Source organism: Salvelinus alpinus, chromosome 6, assembly GCF_045679555.1.
Source record: "Salvelinus alpinus chromosome 6, SLU_Salpinus.1, whole genome shotgun sequence".
NCBI lineage: Eukaryota > Metazoa > Chordata > Actinopteri > Salmoniformes > Salmonidae > Salvelinus > Salvelinus alpinus.
This window is the reverse complement of record NC_092091.1, coordinates 8,238,243-8,263,973: the sequence shown is the minus strand read 5'-3', so window position 1 is coordinate 8,263,973 and position 25,731 is coordinate 8,238,243. Positions and strand designations below refer to the sequence as shown.

The 25,731-nt window shown below is 46.1% G+C and overlaps 1 protein-coding gene across 1 annotated transcript in view; it reads right to left on the bottom strand.

Moving 5' to 3' along the window:
* The window catches only part of LOC139578062 (plakophilin-3-like), a 66,085-nt gene that overhangs the window by 21,429 nt on the left and 18,925 nt on the right, over nucleotides 1-25,731 (bottom strand). The window contains exons 2-15 of the mRNA XM_071405242.1: nucleotides 25,404-25,495; nucleotides 19,067-19,252; nucleotides 18,779-18,904; nucleotides 18,224-18,412; nucleotides 17,721-17,978; nucleotides 16,975-17,135; nucleotides 9,846-9,969; nucleotides 8,343-8,547; nucleotides 7,596-7,770; nucleotides 4,537-4,654; nucleotides 2,873-3,037; nucleotides 2,532-2,714; nucleotides 921-1,074; nucleotides 449-644 (exon numbers count right to left, since the gene is read on the bottom strand). Coding sequence (XP_071261343.1) covers nucleotides 449-644; nucleotides 921-1,074; nucleotides 2,532-2,714; nucleotides 2,873-3,037; nucleotides 4,537-4,654; nucleotides 7,596-7,770; nucleotides 8,343-8,547; nucleotides 9,846-9,969; nucleotides 16,975-17,135; nucleotides 17,721-17,978; nucleotides 18,224-18,412; nucleotides 18,779-18,904; nucleotides 19,067-19,252; nucleotides 25,404-25,495 — 2,332 coding nt within the window. The remainder of the gene's footprint in view (nucleotides 1-448; nucleotides 645-920; nucleotides 1,075-2,531; nucleotides 2,715-2,872; nucleotides 3,038-4,536; nucleotides 4,655-7,595; nucleotides 7,771-8,342; nucleotides 8,548-9,845; nucleotides 9,970-16,974; nucleotides 17,136-17,720; nucleotides 17,979-18,223; nucleotides 18,413-18,778; nucleotides 18,905-19,066; nucleotides 19,253-25,403; nucleotides 25,496-25,731) is intronic.

Sequence of the window (25,731 nt, the reverse complement as noted above, 5' to 3'; positions counted from 1 at the left end):
TGAACTATTTAGCAGTCGTATGGCTTGGAGGTGGAAGCTGTCTCGGAGCCCGTTGGTCCGAGAACCAATGCTCCGGTACTTGAGTTACCCAATAGATAGACAGGCTAGAAATGTTTAAGCGATGACAATTGTTTTTGTCAAGCTTGCATTCAATTGCTACTCCCTGTTGCACACAACAAGCTTCCATTGCCCCCTGTCACAAGGGTATTTATGGCTGATTTAAGAAGAAATCTTCAACCGTGTTATGCTCAACCCTGTTACTTTATTTGGCACTTAACAGGCACTTACTATAGTCATTTTATTTTATTTTATATATCTTCTTGAGATGGGAAAACGTGTTTTTTATGAAGTGAAACATGTGCTCTTTATGACAGAGTGTCAACATGAGGTGAAGTCAAACATTACACGTACTCGGTGGGAACGACCCAGCATTCTCCTCATCCCGTACCTGCTGTCGTTGGAGTTCTTGATGGCCACCAGTTTTTGCAGCCCGTCAAAGAAAGTGATGTCCCGGGCTGCGACGGAGCTGCAGGTCACCAGGTTGTTCAACGCTCCACAGATGTTGACCACCACGTCGCTGGACGGCTCTTTCTGCTGACCGTCAGCAGGCAGCTTGTCCACCAGGTTGTTCACTGTCTTGGTTGCTAGAGGGAGAAAAAGGGTTGATCTCATTTAATTCATCCCACACGGCAGTCAAATCCACCCCTGAAATAGATGGATATGGCTTTGTTAGTCTTCTTCTGATTGGTCCTTGCTCTAGCATGAAATCAAATGGGTTTTCCTCCGTTTGTTAATAACACAAATCTTCCATGCACATCTCACATTGACATCCTTGAATTGCTCGCCTTCCTCTCAAAGCTTATTGGAGGATGAGGTTCTGAGGCAATCAAGGATTTGATAAAAGGGTCATGGTGACTGACCCATGGCGTTCTTGTCCTTGGCATGGCGTGACAGGTTTCTGAGGAAGCCGGTGAGGGATCTCAGCTCCAGGTCATTATTGGTCCTCAGTTTGTCCAACATCACAGGAAGCATCCTCTCTTGCTCGAGAGCCACACGACTCAGCACCCCCGCCCACTGAGGAGGAAAAGAGAGAAAGGTCATTCTGCGTTTAGTATTTATCAAACTAATTACAGTACCCCCCCCCCCCCCCCCCCCCAAATTCCGTTTTGCTCTGTCTGAAGTAAACCCTTACGTGCAACTGATCATTAGGCCTATTTTCTTATGAGTCAATTACACCCTGTAGAAAGGCAAGGTACCCACAGGGGTTCTAGTACCCCAGCTAGAGAGACACTGTTGTCGTTCTATGAATGCTGAGTGAGCTATAGAGTTCACTGATGTGAGTGATGTGAGTTGCAGTTCTCACTGTCAGGTGTCCAAGTCCCTTAAAAAAAAACTGACCCTAGAGCACATATCAGTGGCCTGGTCATAGAGGCTTCATGGATAGTTTGAGGAGCCTGTTAATGATCCCCTAGTTTATCTGGCACCGCCAGGGGACGGGTGGTGAGGTGAGATGACCACATAGTTAGTCTATCTGACACCGCCAGGGGACTGGCCGTGAGGTTAAATAACTCCATAGTCTATCTGACACCGCCAGGGGACTGGCCGTGAGGTTAAATAACTCCATAGTCTATCTGGCCCCACTAGGGGACGGGTCGTGATGTTAAATAACTCCATAGTCTATCTGACACCGCCAGGGGACGGGTCGTGATGTTAAATAACTCCATAGTCTATCTGTCCCCGCCAGGGGACGGGTCGTGAGGTGAAATAACTCCATAGTCTATCTGACACCGCCAGGGGACGGGTCGTGAGGTTAAATAACTCCATAGTCTATCTGTCCCCACTAGGGGACGGGTCGTTAGGTTAAATAACTCCATAGTCTATCTGTCCCCACTAGGGGACGGGTCGTGAGGTGAAATAACTCCATAGTCTATCTGACACCGCCAGGGGACGGGTCGTGAGGTTAAATAACTCCATAGTCTATCTGACACCGCCAGGGGACGGGTTGTGAGGTTAAATAACTCCATAGTCTATCTGACACCGCCAGGGGACGGGTCGTGAGGTTAAATAACTCCATAGTCTTTTTGATACCGCCAGGGGACGGGTCGTGAGGTGAAATAACTCCATAGTCTATCTGACACCGCCAGGGGACGGGTCGTGAGGTTAAATAACTCCATAGTCTATCTGACACCGCCAGGGGACGGGTCGTGAGGTGAAATAACTCCATAGTCTATCTGACACCGCCAGGGGACGGGTCGTGAGGTGAGGTGACTCCATAGTCTATCTGACACCGCCAGGGGACGGGTCGTGAGGTGAAATGACTCCATAGTCTATCTGACACCGCCAGGGGACGGGTCGTTAGGTTAAATAACTCCATAGTCTATCTGACACCGCCAGGGGACGGGTCTTGAGGTTAAATAACTCCATAGCCTATCTGACACCGCCAGGGGACGGGTGGTGAGGTGAGATGACTCCATAGGTGTGAGATGGTGACGAGAGATGGACCATTGGCAGTGGGAATTATCAACACTCACTCTCTTGTCTCCAGCTGTGATGTTCTGCAGCGCCCCGGCTGCAGCCTCGCGGGTGGTGAAGTTGAACTCACAGCCCTGCAGCACGCGGTTATACAGCCCCACCACCTGGGGGTGCCACAGCCACTCCAGACCCTTGGGCACGCGGGCCACCTCCGTGAATGTAACCAGGTCCTGGTTCATCTTCTGTAAAGGGAGAAGGTCAGGGGTCAATGTGATGTAGGCGATGTGATACAGGACTTCCGTTTAGACACAGACAGGGTCATTCTGAAGACATTCAAGACGACGGTCCAACTGCTAAACTGACAGAAGAAGAAGAAGAAGATTGACACTGTGATACATACATTTTTTACTTTCTTGCTCTGAGGGGTGAAGCAACCAATGGCTTCACTCCTGCTGGTGTCCTGGCCTCTGGTTGGTCCTTCCAGACGTAGCATGGCCGAGGGCGGGATCTCACTGTACAGCTGATAGGAGAGGTTCCTCATAACACACACTGCGTTCTCCACTCCCTGGACGCAAGCACACAAGTTGAATAAGTTTTAATATCAAAGTCCAAAATGTGAGGCTTTCACAAGAAACAAATGTACCATAGAATGTTGAGTTTTTATTTAATTCCCATGACGACACGTTCGACACTTGATCGAAGAAAAACACTGAAGGTACAGTTACGCATTGTGACAATTGTTCTGCAAATACCACACGGCTAAGTAACTTTCCTATCTGCACTCCAGTCCACTATCTGCACTCCAGTCCACTATCTGCACTCCAGTCCACTATCTGCACTCCAGTCCACTATCTGCACTCCAGTCCACTATCTGCACTCCAGTCCACTATCTGCACTCCAGTCCACTATCTGCACTCCAGTCCACTATCTGCACTCCAGTCCACTATCTGCACTCCAGTCCACTATCTGCACTCCAGTCCACTATCTGCACTCCAGTCCACTATCTGTACTCCAGTCCAGTATCTGTACTCCAGTCCACTATCTGCACTCCAGTCCACTATCTGCACTCCAGTCCACTATCTGTACTCCAGTCCAGTATCTGTACTCCAGTCCACTATCTGCACTCCAGTCCAGTATCTGCACTCCAGTCCACTATCTGCACTCCAGTCCACTATCTGCACTCCAGTCCACTATCTGCACTCCAGTCCAGTATCTGTACTCCAGTCCACTATCTGCACTCCAGTCCAGTATCTGTACTCCAGTCCACTATCTGCACTCCAGTCCAGTATCTGCACTCCAGTCTAGTATCTGCATTCCAGTCCAGTATCTGCACTCCAGTCCAGTATCTGCACTCCAGTCCAGTATCTGCACTCCAGTCCACTATCTGCACTCCAGTCCAGTATCTGTACTCCAGTCCACTATCTGCACTCCAGTCCAGTATCTGTACTCCAGTCCACTATCTGTACTCCAGTCCACTATCTGCACTCCAGTCCACTATCTGCACTCCAGTCCAGTATCTGTACTCCAGTCCACTATCTGCACTCCAGTCCAGTATCTGTACTCCAGTCCAGTATCTGTACTCCAGTCCACTATCTGCACTCCAGTCCACTATCTGCACTCCAGTCCACTATCTGCACTCCAGTCCAGTATCTGTACTCCAGTCCACTATCTGCACTCCAGTCCAGTATCTGTACTCCAGTCCACTATCTGCACTCCAGTCCAGTATCTGCACTCCAGTCTAGTATCTGCATTCCAGTCCAGTATCTGTACTCCAGTCCACTATCTGCACTCCAGTCCAGTATCTGTACTCCAGTCCACTATCTGTACTCCAGTCCACTATCTGCACTCCAGTCCACTATCTGCACTCCAGTCCACTATCTGCACTCCAGTCCAGTATCTGTACTCCAGTCCACTATCTGCACTCCAGTCCAGTATCTGTACTCCAGTCCAGTATCTGTACTCCAGTCCACTATCTGCACTCCAGTCCACTATCTGCACTCCAGTCCACTATCTGAACTCCAGTCCACTATCTGTACTCCAGTCCACTACGCAGTTAGTTCTCACCTTTTCCTCCACCTTGCCTTCCTCTAGCGAGGCCTGGATGTATCCTACCAGGGCATCCACCAGACCGTTGGTCTCCCGCATCTGCCGTCTGGTCTTCTCATTCACTGAGCTCAGGTTCCTGGGGACAGCAGGGTGAGAGGTTAGAGACGGGATGGGCAAACATAAATCATAGAACAAAGAACTGACATTTATCAAAGAGCTGACGTGTCAATGAACTGACTTGGGTCAATGAACTGACATATCAATGAACTGAAATGTCAATGAACTGACATGTCAATGAACTGACATGTCAATGAACTGACATGTCAATGAACTGACATGTCAATGAACTGACATGTCAATGAACTGACATATCAATGAACTGACATATCAATGAACTGACATGTCAATGAACTGACATGTCAATGAACTGACATGTCAATGAACTGACATGTCAATGAACTGAAATGGGTCAATGAACTGACATATCAATGAACTGACATATCAATGAACTGACATGTCAATGAACTGACATGTCAATGAAGTGACATGTCAATGAAGTGACATATCAATGAACTGACATATCAATGAACTGACATATCAATGAACTGACATGTCAATGAACTGACATATCAATGAACTGACATGTCAATGAACTGACATGTCAATGAACTGACATGTCAATGAACTGACATGTCAATGAACTGACATGTCAATGAACTGACATATCAATGAACTGACATATCAATGAACTGACATATCAATGAACTGACATGTCAATGAACTGACATGTCAATGAACTGACATGTCAATGAACTGACATGTCAATGAACTGACATGTCAATGAACTGACATGTCAATGAACTGACATGTCAATGAACTGACATGTCAATGAACTGACATGTCAATGAACTGACATGTCAATGAACTGACATATCAATGAACTGACATGTCAATGAACTGACATGTCAATGAACTGACATATCAATGAACTGACATGTCAATGAACTGACATGTCAATGAACTGACATGTCAATGAACTGACATGTCAATGAACTGACATGTCAATGAACTGACATATCAATGAACTGACATGTCAATGAACTGACATATCAATGAACTGACATGTCAATGAACTGACATGTCAATGAACTGACATGTCAATGAACTGACATGTCAATGAACTGACATATCAATGAACTGACATATCAATGAACTGACATATCAATGAACTGACATATCAATGAACTGACATGTCAATGAACTGATTTGGGTCAAAGAGCTGACATGGGAAGCTAGTGCATGTGACAACAGTGTCCTTAGACAGAGGAGGAGCTGGAAGGAAAAGAAGAAGGCTGTACTATAGTGTGAAATACTGTACAATAGTGTTGATATTGTACTATACTACTATACTATACTGTGTGAAATACTGTACAATATTGTTGATATTGTACTATACTATTATGCTATACTGTACAATAGTGTGAAATACTGAACAATAGTGTTGATATTGTACTATACTACTATACTATACTGTGTGAAATACTGTACAATATTGTTGATATTGTACTATACTACTATACTGTACTGTACTATAGTGTGAAATACTGCACAATAGTGTTATATATCGCACTATACTACTATACTATAATGTACTATAGTGTGGAATACTGTACAATAGTGTTATATATTGCACTATACTACTATACTATACTGTACTATAGTGTGGAATACTGTACAATAGTGTTATATATTGCACTATACTACTATACTATACTGTACTATAGTGTGAAATACTGTGTAATATTGTTATATATTGTACTATACTATACTGTACTATAGTGTGAAATACTGTGCAATAGTGTTATAAATTGTACTATAGTACTATATTGCACTATAGTGTAATATATTGTACAATACTGTACAATACTATCCTATACTGTACTATACTGTACTTTAGTGTACTGTGCTGTACTGTACTATAGTGTACTATACCATCCTATACTTTACTATCCTGTACTATAGTGTACTATACTGTACTATACAATACTGTACTATAGTGTAATATGCTGTACTATAGTGTAATATACGGTACTATACTGTACTTTAGTGTACTGTACTATAGTGTAATATACTGTACTATACTATGCCTTGCTATACTGTACTATAGTGTACAATACTGTACTATAGTGTAATATACTGTACTGTACTATCCTATAGTGCACTATATCATACTATCGTGTACTATAGTGTACTGTACTCTCCTATAGCGTACTATATTGTAGTATAGAGTACTGTACTATCCTATAGTGTACTATATTGTACTATAGTATACTATACTGTACTATCCTATAGTGTACTATAATGTACTATAGTGTACTGTACTATACTATAGTGTACTGTACTATCCTATAGTGTACTGTACTATCCTATAGTGTACTATATTGTACTGTACTATCCTATAGTGTACTATATTGTACTAGAGTGTACTATACTGTACTAGTGTACTATAGTATACTGTACTATCCTATAGTGTACTATATTGTACTATAGTGTACTGTAGTGTAGTGTACTATAGTGTACTGTACTATCCTATATTGTACTATAGTGTACTGTACTATCCTATAGCGTACTATATTGTACTTTAGTGTACTGTACTATCCTATAGTGTACTGTACTATCCTATAGTGTACTATATTGTACTGTACTATCCTATAGTGTACTATATTGTACTATACTGTACTATACTGTACTAGTGTACTGTACTATCCTATAGTGTACTATATTGTACTATAGTGTACTGTAGTGTAGTGTACTATAGTGTACTGTACTATCCTATATTGTACTATAGTGTACTGTACTATACTGTACTATACAATACTGTACTAGTGTACTGTACTATCCTATAGTGTACTATACTATAGTGTACTATTGTGTACTGTACTATCCTATATTGTACTATAGTGTACTGTACTATACAATACTGTACTATCCTATACTGTACTATACTGTACTGTACAATACTGTACTAGTGTACTGTATTATCCTATAGTGTACTAGTGTACTATAGTGTACTGTACCTGAGACATCCGGTGGTGTTGTAGAAGATGTCAACCTCAGAGGGGCTCCGCTGGATGACCTCAGTGTCTCCACTTCCTGAGAGCGGGATCAGGATCCTCTCTGTGAGCTCAGCGAGCGTCTCCTTGGCTAGTTTCTCCTTCAGGTTGTCCTTGGATGACAGGTTCCACAGAATACCTGACAGAAAACCCAATGACCAAACCTTGTATCATTACCTCTACAAATACACCATGACAGCGCAACACACAAGGGGTGGAACAGTGGCAAAGGTACCCACAGGACAAACAGAATAATATTAGTCTGAGGAGAGATTAAATAGCATTAATACAACAAAAATCATTCTAAAACACACTCCTTTAGTTTACACTAAAGTTAAACAGATGTATTTTTTCTTCATAATAAGCAGGAGTAATATTCTTAGATCAGAATGACAGCAGACTATCCATGTCACTAAAGACTAACAGAAACAAAAGACAAAATTAACTAGAATGGCTTATCTTTTCTCCCCAACCCACCAAGAGGTGGGTTCATTGTGCTCCTAAATTTCTGTCTGTGCTCCCCCCAAAAAATAATCCTGAGGAGCCCATGTCAGCGTAGAGCCCTACATTGTACAGAGTACTTTGTCTCTCGAGAAAGTTTTACTTACTAAGACTGTGATATGTGGTTGTCTTACCTAGCGACCTTCAGATGAATGTAAGTCGCTCTGGATAAGAGTCTCTGCTAAAGGACTAAAATGTAAAACGTCATACCTGTGATGTTCTTGCGTAGCTCGTCGTCATTCACCTTCAGGGCCTCTATGAGTTGTGGGATCCCTCCCCCCTCGATAAGGGCCACCTTGTTGTCCATGTTCTCGTAGATGAGGTTCCTGGTGGCGCCCGTGGCGTAGCGAGCCACCTCCTGGTTCTCACTGTTGAACAGCCTCACCAGCTCTGGGATGCCCTTATAGCGGTGCACCTAGTGATTGGAGGGAAGAACATCTCTGTAAGGTTTAGACTCATTCTGAATCCCAAAGTGACACCTAGTCTAGCCCCTATTCCCTAGGCAATCTTGTATATCTGAAATGATTAGACAGCGTAGCCTAGTGGTTAGAGCGTTGGACTAGTAACTGTAAAGGTTGCAAGATCAAATCCCCGAGCTGACAAGGTACAAAATCTGTCCTTCTGCCCCTGAACAAGGCAGTTAACCCACTGTTCCTAGGCTGTCATTGAAAATGTTGATATACCTGGAGCACGTCAGTCAATGTGTTGATATACCTGGAGCACGTCAATGTGTTGATATACCTGGAGCACGTCAATGTGTTGATATACCTGGAGCACGTCAATGTGTTGATATACCTGGAGCACGTCAATGTGTTGATACACCTGGAGCACGTCAGTCAATGTGTTGATATACCTGGAGCACGTCAGTCAATGTGTTGATATACCTGGAGCACGTCAATGTGTTGATATACCTGGAGCACGTCAATGTGTTGATATACCTGGAGCACGTCAATGTGTTGATATACCTGGAGCACGTCAATGTGTTGATATACCTGGAGCACGTCAATGTGTTGATATACCTGGAGCACGTCAATGTGTTGATATACCTGGAGCACGTCAATGTGTTGATACACCTGGAGCACGTCAATGTGTTGATATACCTGGAGCACGTCAATGTGTTGATACACCTGGAGCACGTCAATGTGTTGATACACCTGCAGCACGTCAATGTGTTGATATACCTGGAGCACGTCAATGTGTTGATATACCTGGAGCACGTCAGTCAATGTGTTGATACACCTGGAGCACGTCAATGTGTTGATACACCTGCAGCACGTCAATGTGTTGATATACCTGGAGCACGTCAATGTGTTGATACACCTGCAGCACGTCAATGTGTTGATATACCTGGAGCACGTCAATGTGTTGATATACCTGGAGCACGTCAGTCAATGTGTTGATACACCTGGAGCACGTCAATGTGTTGATATACCTGGAGCACGTCAATGTGTTGATATACCTGGAGCACGTCAGTCAATGTGTTGATATACCTGGAGCACGTCAATGTGTTGATATACCTGGAGCACGTCAGTCAATGTGTTGATACACAATAGTTCTTATGCAACTAGCAACTTCACTTCTATTGTTCCTTGTATTATGTTAATGAACATACGCACACTGAATGGGACACGTATTTGACATTGGAAATATCATAAGGAAGTACTAGAGAAACAGAGATGTGACTGCAGAATGAAGAGGAAATCCCTTTACTACCTCTTTCTTGGCCTCGGTGTCGTTGTAACACTCATGTTGGATAAAAGCTGCTCCCAGAACCTGCAGGTCAGCATCCCCCTCTGCCAGGTACCTCACCGCCGTAGCCATGTCCAGGTTATTGATCCTGTACAATCAGATCAATCAATCAACCAACCAACCAATCAAATGTACCTGTATTTGTAAAGCCCAGTTGACACAAAGCGCTTTACAGTAAGCCAGCCCCTGGACAGGTTAGAGAGACTGAGACAAATAATAGATTATGAATGATGGGGGATTTCGTGGTGAAAACACTCTATAGCAGCAGTGTCAAAGTTATTTTTCCCAGCATGCCGCAATTGGTCTTCACTGTTTCCTCGCAGTAAAAATTTGAAAAAAATGGTCCTCTATCCATTGCTTTTTGTAATTTTCTATGCTTCCTGACTGTCTAGTTTTCGTTTCGATAACAGATAAAGCTAAGCCTAGTCCCGGAATGAAAAGCAAAAGCTACTCAATTGAGAATCACCATTGAAATAGCTTTTTAGTCTCCGGGAAACTGTCCCCTCTAAGTGGGTTGTGGTCAGTTCCATTTCAATTCCAGTCATTTCGAGAACTACACTGCCAGTCTAATTCTAAATTCATCTTCAATGCTTTTCAACGAGGAACGTTTGGAATTGGAATTTGATTGACTTTTTCCTCAAATTAGCTGGAATTTAAATGGAGTTGACCCTCAACCCCTGGTGCACGATTAGGCAGAAATGAGATAATACATTGCCAGTCCAGCTGACCAATCAGGCCAACATGACTCACAGGTTTCACTCCCATGGTATAACCCTGTGCCTGTGTGAATGGTTAACTAAGCTAAAGGTAACACTCTGTGGTTTTTCCATCTGCTGTGCTAACAGCTAGGCGCCGACTGTTTGTGTTTGAAATGTGAAACCTGATGAAAGTCCTCTGGTGCCGCACCCAAACCAGTCCTGCCACTACGGGGGCCATGTAGCAGCCAGCTCAGAATCTACAGCTCTTGGGAAAGAGACATTTGTAATCATCACAGAGACGCCGCTTTGAAAGTGCTCTATCACGAGCCAGAATAGCAAAACAGACAAAAAAAGTTGGTCACACACCCCTGCACCACACAATGTGCACACTCAATGGGTGCCAGACCTGCCCACGCACCTAAGACAACAGGTCCCTGTGCAATGGGAGTTGCCATCGGGTCCTCGACTAAGTCGTTTGGGACAACAGGGAGCCACAAGAATCTACAACAAGCCCTCTAGCCACACCCTCTCCAGCGTGGGATGAATCAGGTCCACAGGGGAAACGTGTAAAGGATGGTCAGAGGTCACTGGTGCGTGAGAGCATCCATTCCCAACGGAGCAGGGAAGCATCCATTCCCTTATCGAGAAAAACAGCCGACAATGAGCCTTTTCTCTCTCAAAGATCTATGATGGCCCTGCTACCACTGGCAGTCCTCACCACCACTGCCAGTCCTCACTAGCACTGTCCCCGCTGCCAGTCCTCACCACCACTGTCAGTCCTCACTAGCACTGTGCCCGCTGTCAATCCTCACCACCACTGTCAGTCCTCACCACCACTGCCACCACTGTCAGTCCTCACCACCACTGGCAGTCCTCACTAGCACTGTCCCACTGTCAGTCCTCACCACCACTGCCACCACTGTCAGTCCTCACTAGCACTGTCCCACTGTAAGTCCTCACTAGCACTGTCCCACTGTAAGTCCTCACTAGCACTGTCCCACTGTAAGGCCTCACTAGCACTGTCCCGCTGTAAGTCCTCACCAGCACTGTCAGTCCTCAGCAACACTGTCCCCGCTGTCAGTCCTCACCAGCACTGTCCCCGCTGCCAGTCCTCACCAGCACTGCCAGTCCTCACCAACACTGTCCCCGCTGTCAGTCCTCACCACCATTGTCAGTCCTCACCAACACTGTCCCCGCTGTCAGTCCTCACGAGCACTGTCCCCGCTGCCAGTCTGCCAGTGGTGGTGAGGACTGACAGCGGGACAGTGCTGGTGAGGACTTACAGCGGGACAGTGCTAGATCCTTTTTATTTCTCTGTTTTGGTTGGTCAGGGCGTGAGTTTGGGTGGGCATTCTATGTCTGGTGTTCTATGTTGTCCTTGTGTTGTATTTCTATGTCTGGCCTGATATGGTTCTCAATCAGAGGCAGCTGTCATTCATTGTCTCTGATTGAGAATCATATTTAGGTAGCCTGTTCCCACCTGTGTTTGTGGGTGGTTGTTTCCGGTTTAGTGTTTGTTTCACCTTTCAGGACTGTTCGTTTGTCATGTTTGTTGTTTTGGTTTAGTGTTACGTATTTTAATTAATGAATATGAACACTTAACACGCTGCACCTTGGTCCTCTTCTTCTCCTCCAGACGACAAGCGTTACACATTCTAATGCACACATTTTAATGCACGCATTCTAATGCACACATTTTAATGCACGCATTCTAATGCACACATTTTAATGCACGCATTCTAATGCACACATTTTAATGCACGCATTCTAATGCACACATTTTAATGCACTCATTCTAATGCTCACATTTTAATGCACACATTTTAATGCACGCATTCAAAACAATCTGTTTTCCCTGAGGCTTGTGTATTTAGCCCAGATTCTAAAAGGAGCGTGGGGTAAGAATGTTCATACTATATTTCAACTTGTTCAGTAGTATTACACCCGGGCTTGGAGAGGAAGTGTTGACCACACTGTATCATCTGAGACTTTAAACCTCGCTGACATTCCTAACCGCTACATTTAACAAGTATCAGATAGAACTGTGTATTAGTGGTGAGTTTAGCCCGTGTGAGTGAGATTGGGAGTTAACTTGAGAAACGAATGACTTTCCTATTCAGGCATAATCCCAAAATAACAATCACGATCATGGTAGGTAGTGTTTACCAAAACATATGCTTAGAGGTTATGTGTTTCCATGCACTGCTACACGCACCATGTCACAAGAGATTGTCCTGTATGGCTCAGTTGGTAAGAACATGGTCCTATTCACGCAGGGGACAAACTCACTGCCCTGTAAATAGCTTTATTATATCCATACTTCGTACCCTGACTAGAGTATGGGAGTGCTGAGGTCGTATGTAGATGCTGTATGCACTCACTGCACTGTAAGTCTCCGTGTTTGCATAATAGTGACTGCTAAGTGGCATATATTGGTACAGCATTTAAGCAATAAGGCCCGAGGGGGTGTGGTATATTGGTCAATATACCACGGCTAAGAGCTGTTCTTAAGCACGACGCATCGCGGAGTGCCTGGATACAGCCCTTAGCCGTGGTATATTGGCCATATACCACAAACCCCAGAGGTGCCTTATTGCTATTATAAACTGGTTACCAATGTAATTATAGCAGTAAAAATGTATGTTTTGTCATACCCGTGGTATACGGTCTGATATACCACTGCTGTCAGCCAATCAGCATTCAGGGCTCGAACCACCCAGTTTATATTGGCCATATACCAAGAACCCCCGAGGTGCCTTATTGCTATTATAAACTAGTTACCAACATAAATAGAACAGTAAACAAGTATTCTTGCGTCATACCTGTGGTATATTGTCTGATATACACATGGCTGAAATGCTGTTTCAGCCAATCAGCATCCAGGATCCAAACTACCTGGTTTATAATACTATTGTGTATCTAGTAGGGTTGAATAGTTTCCCTGTATTTTACACATTTTCCAACCCAAGAATAAATCACTTTTCTCCCCGGAAACCCGGTATTTCCCGCCAAAACCGGAAGCGTCATTCCAAAGCATTATAAAGCATTATAAAGCATGATAAAATCGAAAAATTCAGGCCTAATGTTACCTGAGCTTGACTAGACATATATAAAATACATTTTATGAGCCCTACATTAACAACATTTAATGAGCCCAAAGACCAAAAAAAGCCCAAATGATTGTGCCGTTATCCAATACATATATGATATAAGCTACTGCACATTACACACGACAGAAACACATAAAAACCTATGAGTCTAGCTAGATATATGCTCTCTTGGGTAAATAAATGAAACTAGCTCCAATAGGCTAATCTTACTGAGTGTGAACTGTATTACTGTACTGTATTGTATTATACTGTGTTATATGGACTGGAATATCTCACATCGTTCAAACCATGATAAAGCCGAAGAGAACATGTGATTCTGGTGCAACACATGCATGCGGCCTACAAAGTTACAAGTATAGGCTAGCAAATGTGATTTTAATTTTGAAATATAATACGGCCTATTTGAATAATTAGTAGGCTGACGCATATATACCTTTCATAATATTTCCCATAAAGTTATTAGCCTCCCTCCTCTTTCTCTCTCTATTGTTGCTTCTTTCCTTCCTCGCTTTCAACAGTTAAATGAAATAAGTTTAATTTTCCTCATCTTCCTCATTCTATTGACATCCTTGAATAATATAGAACTAAAATTAGATGCAGAAGACTTTCACTTCTCTTCACGAAGATTGAATGGTTATGGGTCTGAATTGATAACTGCTATAGTCTACCACCATCTGAATGGTTATGGGTCTGAATGAATAACTGCTATAGTCTACCACCATCTGAATGGGTCTGAATGAATAACTGCTATAGTCTACCACCATCTGAATGGTTATGGGTCTGAATTGATAACTGCTATAGTCTACCACCATCTGAATGGTTATGGGTCTGAATGAATAACTGCTATAGTCTACCACCATCTGAATGGGTCTGAATGAATAACTGCTATAGTCTACCACCATCTGAATGGTTATGGGTCTGAATTGATAACTGCTATAGTCTACCACCATCTGAATGGTTATGGGTCTGAATTGATAACTGCTATAGTCTACCACCATCTGAATGGTTATGGGTCTGAATTAATAACTGCTATAGTCTACCACCATCTGAATGGTTATGGGTCTGAATTAATAACTGTTATAGTCTACCACCATCTGAATGGTTATGGGTCTGAATTAATAACTGCTATAGTCTACCACCATCTGAATGGTTATGGGTCTGAATTAATAACTGCTATAGTCTACCACCATCTGAATGGTTATGGGTCTGAATTAATAACTGCTATAGTCTACCACCATCTGAATGGTTATGGGTCTGAATTAATAACTGTTATAGTCTACCACCATCTGAATGGTTATGGGTCTGAATTAATAACTGCTATAGTCTACCACCATCTGAATGGTTATGGGTCTGAATTGATAACTGCTATAGTCTACCACCATCTGAATGGTTATGGGTCTGAATTAATAACTGCTATAGTCTACCACCATCTGAATGGTTATGGGTCTGAATTAATAACTGTTATAGTCTACCACCATCTGAATGGTTATGGGTCTGAATTAATAACTGCTATAGTCTACCACCATCTGAATGGTTATGGGTCTGAATTAATAACTGCTATAGTCTACCACCATCTGAATGGTTATGGGTCTGAATTAATAACTGCTATAGTCTACCACCATCTGAATGGTTATGGGTCTGAATTAATAACTGTTATAGTCTACCACCATCTGAATGGTTATGGGTCTGAATTAATAACTGCTATAGTCTACCACCATCTGAATGGTTATGGGTCTGAATTAATAACTGCTATAGTCTACCACCATCTGAATGGTTATGGGTCTGAATTAATAACTGCTGTAGTCTACCACCATCTGATTGGTTATGGGTCTGAATGAATAACTGCTATAGCATATCATCATCACGCATTCGCTCTTTTTTCAAAGTACCCGTGAGTCCTATTGGCTGCTGTATTTGAACATTCAGCAAACAAGAGTGTGCGTCCCTCTTCAAATAGTCTATTGGTATAAGAAATGCTAAAAAAAAAAAACGATGTCCAGCAAGCTATTCTAGTCTATCTTTTCCTGCATGGGACTCCAAGAGTTAAGGAGCGTTGTTTAATGAGAGAGGCCAGCGGAGCACAGGTGCTTGTGTATTGCGCAAGAGACAGAGGCTATAAATTAGGAGCTTATTATACATTACCCATCATTAATTAGCTACATATAAGGCTAATACTGCATTGAATGTATGACCTGAAAGAGGTAGGCTGAGACATCTATTTATAGGCCTATATATGTCAATCTAGAACAGCATTATCTATTTTGAATGATATTTGAGTTGATGGAGAGAGAGAGAAAGACTGCGAGAGAATGCTTAAATCAAAGATATAGAGGTGTTTTAGAACTCTGCAGCTGCAATGAAATAAATAAAAAGTCTTTACAATTAAACGAATATAAAGGTGACCCCTGAAAGCCAGAAGGAGATGGGTAAATTAGACGTGCATTCTGTCTTTATATTACTGTAGCATGGGCTATGCTGCAGCAAATTCAGGCCTACCTGTCACAAGAAAAAAAGTTACCATGAGATGATAGGTCTACATGCATTGTGAACTGCCCTTTATTCTGAGATGGGCTGCCTGTCCCCACCCTGAGATGGGCTGCCTGTCCCCACCCTGAGATGGGCTGCCTGTCCCCATCCTGAGATGGGCTGCCTGTCCCCACCCTGAGATGGGCTGCCTGTCCCCACCCTGAGATGGGCTGCCTGTCCCCACCCTGAGATGGGCTGTCTGTCCCCATCCTGAGATGGGCTGCCTGTCCCCACCCTGAGATGGGCCGCCTGTCCCCACCCTGAGATGGGCTGCCTGTCCCCACCCTGAGATGGGCTGCCTGTCCCCACCCTGAGATGGGCTGTCTGTCCCCACCCTGAGATGGGCTGCCTGTCCCCACCCTGAGATGGGCTGTCTGTCCCCACCCTGAGATGGGCTGTCTGTCCCCACCCTGAGATGGGCTGCCTGTCCCCACCCTGAGATGGGCTGTCTGTCCCCACCCTGAGATGGGCTGCCTGTCCCCACCCTGAGATGGGCTGTCTGTCCCCACCCTGAGATGGGCTGCCTGTCCCCACCCGGAGCGTTGAGGATTCATCATGCAGAAGCCGTAGAGCAGCCAGATTTAGACATCTCACATAATTTAACAGTTCCATTTCACGTCATGCTGTTCATACAAATCATTTATTATAATTTACCGTTTTTCTCACAGTTATTTATCCCGGGAAAAGGAAGTGTTTTTTGGGGGCGTTAAATCTCAGTAACCAGGTTCCCGATATTTAACCCTAGTATCCACTCCTTACCTGCTGAGGTTGCCCATGCTGTCTGTCATGTCCATCTGCCTGTCGTAGATATCCATGCCCTTCCCAACACTGTGCATGCTCTTGATAGACATGGTCCTGGGCAGAGTGGTCTGTCTGTGTTGCTGCATCATCATCAGATTCCCTTGAGACCCAGATGACATCTAATAACAATGCATTATATTCAATTATAATAATACATTTTTCAATTGTATAGGGCTTTTCATTATACCAAAGCTCTACTTAGGCAAAAAAATGATAATAAAAGAACAATTAAAACTACCACGACATAATAAAAAAAAACATACATTTAGAATCAAGGCAGGTAAAATAGCAATATAGGACTAGATGCTGAGAATCCTCTCAGATTAGCCCTGGTCCATCATGGGGCTATGTGAACCCTTCCCGAGTGGCGCAGCGGTCTAAGGCACTGCATCTTAGTGCTACAGGCGTCACTACAGACCCTGGTTCGATTCCAGGCTGTATCAAAACCGGCCGTGATTGGGAGTCACATAGGGCGGCGCACAATTGGCCCAGCGTCGTCCGGGTTAAGATTTGACCGGTGTAGGCCGTCATTGTAAAATAAGAACTTGTTCTTAACTGACTTGCCTGGTTAAATAAAACAAATGTGTGTCCCCTCTCTTCTCAGAGTTGTTGTATTCATTTTGTGTATTCCGTTTTGCTTTCTGACCTCACATAACAAATGTCCATGCAAATGGGCTATAAACGTACCGGATCTCAATCCTCACCTGGCCCATCATGAATCCTCCTCCACCGCCGCCTCCACCGCCATAGCTACTTCCCCCAGAGGGGAGGGTGGAAGCCCCAGACATGACGAAGCCTCCCCCTCCACTGCCGTAGCTACTCCCCCCAGGTGGGAGGGTAGAAGCTCCAGACATGGAGCCCATGGACATCCTGTTGTTCCTGTTGTTGATCCTGCTGATGGTGCGGTACGCTGGCCCTTTAAAGGAATGCTGCTGCTGGACCATCATCATCTCCTCTCCCCCCTACCAGAAATATAAATGTTCATTAAAAAAAACGTGCTGTAAATATAATATTGTAACGCAAATTAAATTAACATATTTGCTTTCACAAACACCTGAAAAGCTAGTTTGGACGGAGTGCATTATTTGTTCCTAAATACATTTAAAACGTATTTGAAATAGATAACTCATTTTCACATGCCACGGAACATATAAGAATTGCAATGTGTTAATCTCGTGTAAAACTTTCGGTATGGGTTTCCACCAACCATCCTCATGGGGGCTTGGTAGGTCATGGACCCTCCTCCTGCCTGTCTCATCTGGGTCCCAGAGCTGTAGGCTCCTCCATTCACGGTGCTGTAGACAGACTGCTGACGGTTAAATGTGGCATCGTGGTCCGAGACGAGGCTGACCCCATCGCTGCCATCCGCATCCACCCAGGCTGCCACTGGGGACGGCTGAAACAAGATTCAGAACGAGTCAGAATCAGAAAACTACCACATCAATACAGACAGAACATCAATATCAATACAGGCAGACAACATAAACATCAATACAGACGACACCATCAATACAGACAGAACATCAACATCAGTACAGACAGACAACAACATCAATACAGACAGAACATCAACATCAGTATAGACAGAACAACAACATAAATACAGACAGAACAACAACATCAATACAGACAGAACATCAACATCAGTACAGACAGAACATCAACATCAGTACAGACAGACAACACTTGAAAGAAAAACCTTACGTTGACATTGACACAATACACACAGAACACATGATGTAGTGTATCTAAAGTCAGATACCTGAGCGGGCATGTTCTGGAGCCTAACGGAGCGCAGGGACATGGTCTCTAGGTCTGGGCCGGGAGTACGGCTCATCGCCCGGTTCACGGTGGACATCTGTTGCCTCATGGCCCCTCCTCCTCCAACCTGGTAGAACAGAGTTAATCAGCACACTGGTACACAAACAGTATTAACATATGCCCCCCACCCACCCCCCCCCCCAAATAAAAAAATAACGGTGCCTTGCTTCAGATGTCCAAAAGGATTTATATGGTAGTCGAAGAATACAGTAACTCATTAACGTGGTACCTGGTAACCCCCTCCCCCCTGGTAGCCCCCGCTCAGGCTCATGTTATCGTGGTACTGGTACCCTCCTCCTCCTCCTCCTCCTCCTCCTCCTCCTCCTCCACCCCCCATGCTGAGCCTCTGACCACCACTCAGGTCCATCGCCGAGCGGGAGGAGAAACCACCAGAGTAGTGAGACATCCTGGGTGCCTGGGACAGAGGAGGAAGAGGAGGAGGGGGGGGGGGATACGGCAGGATGAAAGGCATGGTGAATCGTTATTACTACTCAATAATGAAGGCCTGGGGGGTGATCAATAATGAAGGCCTGGTGGGTGATCAATAATAAAGGCCTGGTGGGTGATCAATAATGAAGGACTGGGGGGTGATCAATAATAAAGGCCTGGGGGGTGATCAATAATAAAGGCCTGGGGGGTGATCAATAATAAAGGCCTGGGGGGTGATCAATAATGAAAGCCTGGGGGGTGATCAATAATGAAGGACTGGGGGGGGTGATCAATAATGAAGGCCTGGTGGGTGATCAATAATGAAAGCCTGGGTGGTGATCAATAATGAAGGCCTGGGGAGGTGATCAATAATGAAGGCCTGGGGGGTGATCAATAATGAAGGCCTGGGGGGGTGATCAATAATGAAGGCCTGGGTGATCAATAATGAAGGCCTGGGGGGGTGATCAATAATGAAGGCCTGGGTGATCAATAATGAAGGCCTGGGGGTGATCAATAATGACGAGAGATCAGGATGACATGTTTAACTGACAAAGACAAGCGGAGACATGCCAGGAGGCTGGGAGAAAACTCCAGGACATATCTCAGTAAACTGGTAGACCATATTTGTCTCAGCTTCCAGATGGCGAATTTCACCATTACATCAGTGTTGTTGACATGATCTTGTTAGCGGTCGGAGTGAACAACAGGGCCTTCTCTCTCGACCTTGGGAGGAAACCCTCCCTAACTCACACTCAATGGATTCTTAGAATGAGCTTATTATTTTTCAGAAACCACATACAGCATGTTATCTGACTGTTATCAGAAAAAAACGTATTTGGTTTTTCGAAGGCCAGAGGCATATTTCTGTCCTGTATGTTGAGAATGACAAATGATTGTGGTTCTATCGCTAAACGTCTACTGCTAATGCTAATCACTATGACCCCGCCTCTATGACCCCGCCTCTATGACCCCGCCTCTATGACTCCGCCTCTATGACCCCGCCTCTATGAGCGGGGACAACAAACTCTGACCTTTCCAGATCTACCTTCAGTAGATACTATAAACGCTGTGAGTCACTGTCATAAAAAGGGAGTGGTTCATGTCTATGGACTAGTGTTGACACAAGTAAAAATTCTGTGTACCTACATTGTGCAAAGCTAATTGTAAAAGTCATGGGGAAATTGTTGAGTTGAGATTTTATTTTTTTTGCAGTCAACAAGGCTACTATAATGGAGAACTTTCCGTCGTTACCATTACCGTGTACATGTGGATCATTTACTTACTGTATATATTCTACTGTATGTACCACAGGAGGGTAGTGGGACCTTAGTTAGGGAGGACGGGCTTGTGGTAATGGCTGGAGCGGAATTAGTGGAATGGTTTTAAATACATCAAACACATCCAGGTGATTGATACCATTCCATGTGCTTCGTTCCAGACATTATTATGAGCCGTCCTCCCCTTAGCAGCCTCCACTGGTGTGTCATGTATATTTGCTGAATCTAAAACACAATATACATCTGGTAAAATATTAAATTAATTAAATGAATGAATGTATCAATGGCAAGTTCATTCAACAATGTCATTGTGTAATGGTGTCATAGTCTCGTGATATCTGCTATGCTAACGTGACCTGGAAACATTCTGACTGTGAGATGTGGAAGAATCTGAAGGGTGGACTTTAGGTCCTGGAGAGATTGGTGGAGAGTTGCTGTGAAATACCACACTTCCAGAGCGCCCAGAGAAGACCTAGCTCAATGGCTCTGGCAACACTGCACTGTGAAAGCATCCCACTGCGTTGATAGCTGACTGTATTTACAGGAAGCTGCAGAGAGCGGTCACAGAGTTTAAGCTGCATATTTTCACGTAGACAGATACGGTCTATAATATCTCGTTATTGGCAACAACACGTAAGTCTGCAGGGCTCTTTTAACCATCTGCTGAACATATCATGTGGTACTCAGAAACCATTGGATGTGTAATGAAGGCAATAGTTTCCTAAGAAAATACTGAATGTAGGCCGATATTGTTTATAATACATTTTTAATATATTTACAATACCTGGTTCCTAAAACTGAGTAGAACTCACCATGACAGGTGTGGAGGCTGTGGGGACGTAGGACTACCACTCACCATGACAGGTGTGGAGGCTGTGGGGACGTAGGACTACCACTCACCATGACAGGTGTGGAGGCTGTGGGGACGTAGGACTACCACTCACCATGACAGGTCTGGAGGCTGTGTGGATGTAGGACTACCACTCACCATGACAGGTGTGGAGGCTGTGGGGACGTAGGACTACCACTCACCATGACAGGTGTGGAGGCTGTGGGGACATAGGACTACCACTCACCATGACAGGTGTGGAGGCTGTGGGGATGTAGGACTACCACTCACCATGACAGGTGTGGAGGCTGTGGGGACGTAGGACTACCACTCACCATGACAGGTGTGGAGGCTGTGGGGATGTAGGACTACCACTCACCATGACAGGTGTGGAGGCTGTGGGGACGTAGGACTACCACTCACCATGACAGGTGTGGAGGCTGTGGGGACATAGGACTACCACTCACCATGACAGGTGTGGAGGCTGTGGGGACGTAGGACTACCACTCACCATGACAGGTGTGGAGGCTGTGGGGACGTAGGACTACCACTCACCATGACAGGTGTGGAGGCTGTGGGGATGTAGGACTACCACTCACCATGACAGGTGTGGAGGCTGTGGGGATGTAGGACTACCACTCACCATGACAGGTGTGGAGGCTGTGGGGATGTAGGACTACCACTCACCATGACAGGTCTGGAGGCTGTGGGGATGTAGGACTACCACTCACCATGACAGGTCTGGAGGCTGTGTGGATGTAGGACTACCACTCACCATGACAGGTGTGGAGGCTGTGGGGACGTAGGACTACCACTCACCATGACAGGTGTGGAGGCTGTGGGGACGTAGGACTACCACTCACCATGACAGGTCTGGAGGCTGTGTGGATGTAGGACTACCACTCACCATGACAGGTCTGGAGGCTGTGTGGATGTAGGACTACCATTCACCATGACAGGTGTGGAGGCTGTGGGGATGTAGGACTACCACTCACCATGACAGGTGTGGAGGCTGTGGGGACGTAGGACTACCACTCACCATGACAGGTGTGGAGGCTGTGGGGACGTAGGACTACCACTCACCATGACAGGTGTGGAGGCTGTGGGGACGTAGGACTACCACTCACCATGACAGGTGTGGAGGCTGTGGGGATGTAGGACTACCACTCACCATGACAGGTGTGGAGGCTGTGGGGACGTAGGACTACCACTCACCATGACAGGTGTGGAGGCTGTGGGGACGTAGGACTACCACTCACCATGACAGGTGTGGAGGCTGTGTGGATGTAGGACTACCACTCACCATGACAGGTGTGGAGGCTGTGGGGATGTAGGACTACCACTCACCATGACAGGTCTGGAGGCTGTGTGGATGTAGGACTACCACTCACCATGACAGGTGTGGAGGCTGTGTGGATGTAGGACTACCACTCACCATGACAGGTGTGGAGGCTGTGGGGATGTAGGACTACCACTCACCATGACAGGTCTGGAGGCTGTGTGGATGTAGGACTACCACTCACCATGACAGGTGTGGAGGCTGTGGGGACGTAGGACTACCACTCACCATGACAGGTGTGGAGGCTGTGGGGATGTAGGACTACCACTCACCATGACAGGTCTGGAGGCTGTGTGGATGTAGGACTACCACTCACCATGACAGGTGTGGAGGCTGTGGGGACGTAGGACTACCACTCACCATGACAGGTGTGGAGGCTGTGGGGACGTAGGACTACCACTCACCATGACAGGTGTGGAGGCTGTGGGGATGTAGGACTACCACTCACCATGACAGGTGTGGAGGCTGTGGGGATGTAGGACTACCACTCACCATGACAGGTGTGGAGGCTGTGGGGATGTAGGACTACCACTCACCATGACAGGTGTGGAGGCTGTGGGGATGTAGGACTACCACTCACCATGACAGGTCTGGAGGCTGTGGGGATGTAGGACTACCACTCACCATGACAGGTCTGGAGGCTGTGTGGATGTAGGACTACCACTCACCATGACAGGTGTGGAGGCTGTGGGGACGTAGGACTACCACTCACCATGACAGGTGTGGAGGCTGTGGGGACGTAGGACTACCACTCACCATGACAGGTGTGGAGGCTGTGTGGATGTAGGACTACCACTCACCATGACAGGTCTGGAGGCTGTGGGGACGTAGGACTACCACTCACCATGACAGGTGTGGAGGCTGTGGGGACGTAGGACTACCACTCACCATGACAGGTGTGGAGGCTGTGGGGATGTAGGACTACCACTCACCATGACAGGTCTGGAGGCTGTGTGGATGTAGGACTACCACTCACCATGACAGGTGTGGAGGCTGTGTGGATGTAGGACTACCACTCACCATGACAGGTGTGGAGGCTGTGGGGACGTAGGACTACCACTCACCATGACAGGTGTGGAGGCTGTGTGGATGTAGGACTACCACTCACCATGACAGGTGTGGAGGCTGTGGGGACGTAGGACTACCACTCACCATGACAGGTGTGGAGGCTGTGGGGACATAGGACTACCACTCACCATGACAGGTGTGGAGGCTGTGGGGACGTAGGACTACCACTCACCATGACAGGTGTGGAGGCTGTGGGGACGTAGGACTACCACTCACCATGACAGGTGTGGAGGCTGTGGGGATGTAGGACTACCACTCACCATGACAGGTGTGGAGGCTGTGGGGACGTAGGACTACCACTCACCATGACAGGTGTGGAGGCTGTGGGGATGTAGGACTACCACTCACCATGACAGGTGTGGAGGCTGTGGGGACGTAGGACTACCACTCACCATGACAGGTGTGGAGGCTGTGGGGACGTAGGACTACCACTCACCATGACAGGTGTGGAGGCTGTGGGAATGTAGGACTACCACTCACCATGACAGGTGTGGAGGCTGTGGGGATGTAGGACTACCACTCACCATGACAGGTGTGGAGGCTGTGGGGATGTAGGACTACCACTCACCATGACAGGTGTGGAGGCTGTGGGGACGTAGGACTACCACTCACCATGACAGGTGTGGAGGCTGTGGGGACGTAGGACTACCACTCACCATGACAGGTGTGGAGGCTGTGGGAATGTAGGACTACCACTCACCATGACAGGTGTGGAGGCTGTGGGGATGTAGGACTACCACTCACCATGACAGGTGTGGAGGCTGTGGGGATGTAGGACTACCACTCACCATGACAGGTGTGGAGGCTGTGGGGACGTAGGACTACCACTCACCATGACAGGTCTGGAGGCTGTGTGGATGTAGGACTACCACTCACCATGACAGGTGTGGAGGCTGTGGGGATGTAGGACTACCACTCACCATGACAGGTGTGGAGGCTGTGGGGATGTAGGACTACCACTCACCATGACAGGTCTGGAGGCTGTGTGGATGTAGGACTACCACTCACCATGACAGGTCTGGAGGCTGTGGGAACGTAGGACTACCACTCACCATGACAGGTGTGGAGGCTGTGGGGACGTAGGACTACCACTCACCATGACAGGTCTGGAGGCTGTGGGGATGTAGGACTACCACTCACCATGACAGGTGTGGAGGCTGTGGGGACGTAGGACTACCACTCACCATGACAGGTGTGGAGGCTGTGGGGATGTAGGACTACCACTCACCATGACAGGTCTGGAGGCTGTGGGGACGTAGGACTACCACTCACCATGACAGGTCTGGAGGCTGTGGGGACGTAGGACTACCACTCACCATGACAGGTCTGGAGGCTGTGGGGACGTAGGACTACCACTCACCATGACAGGTGTGGAGGCTGTGGGGACGTAGGACTACCACTCACCATGACAGGTCTGGAGGCTGTGGGGACGTAGGACTACCACTCACCATGACAGGTGTGGAGGCTGTGGGGACGTAGGACTACCACTCACCATGACAGGTCTGGAGGCTGTGTGGATGTAGGACTACCACTCACCATGACAGGTCTGGAGGCTGTGTGGATGTAGGACTACCATTCACCATGACAGGTGTGGAGGCTGTGGGGATGTAGGACTACCACTCACCATGACAGGTCTGGAGGCTGTGTAGACGTAGGACTTAGAGCTGAACCCTGGGTTGAAGGTCTGGTACTTAATTGTTGAAGAACCGCCGTGTTCTACAAAACAACAAGAGAGAGGGGAAATCAGAAAATGTCATGAATCAGCCCACCAAAAACTGATCCCATTTAAAGACAACACTAAGGAAGGACCTGAATCAGCCCACCAAAAACTGATCCCATTTAAAGACAACACTAAGGAAGGACCTGAATCAGCCCACCAAAAACTGATCCCATTTAAAGACAACACTAAGGAAGGACCTGAATCAGCCCACCAAAAACTGATCCCATTTAAA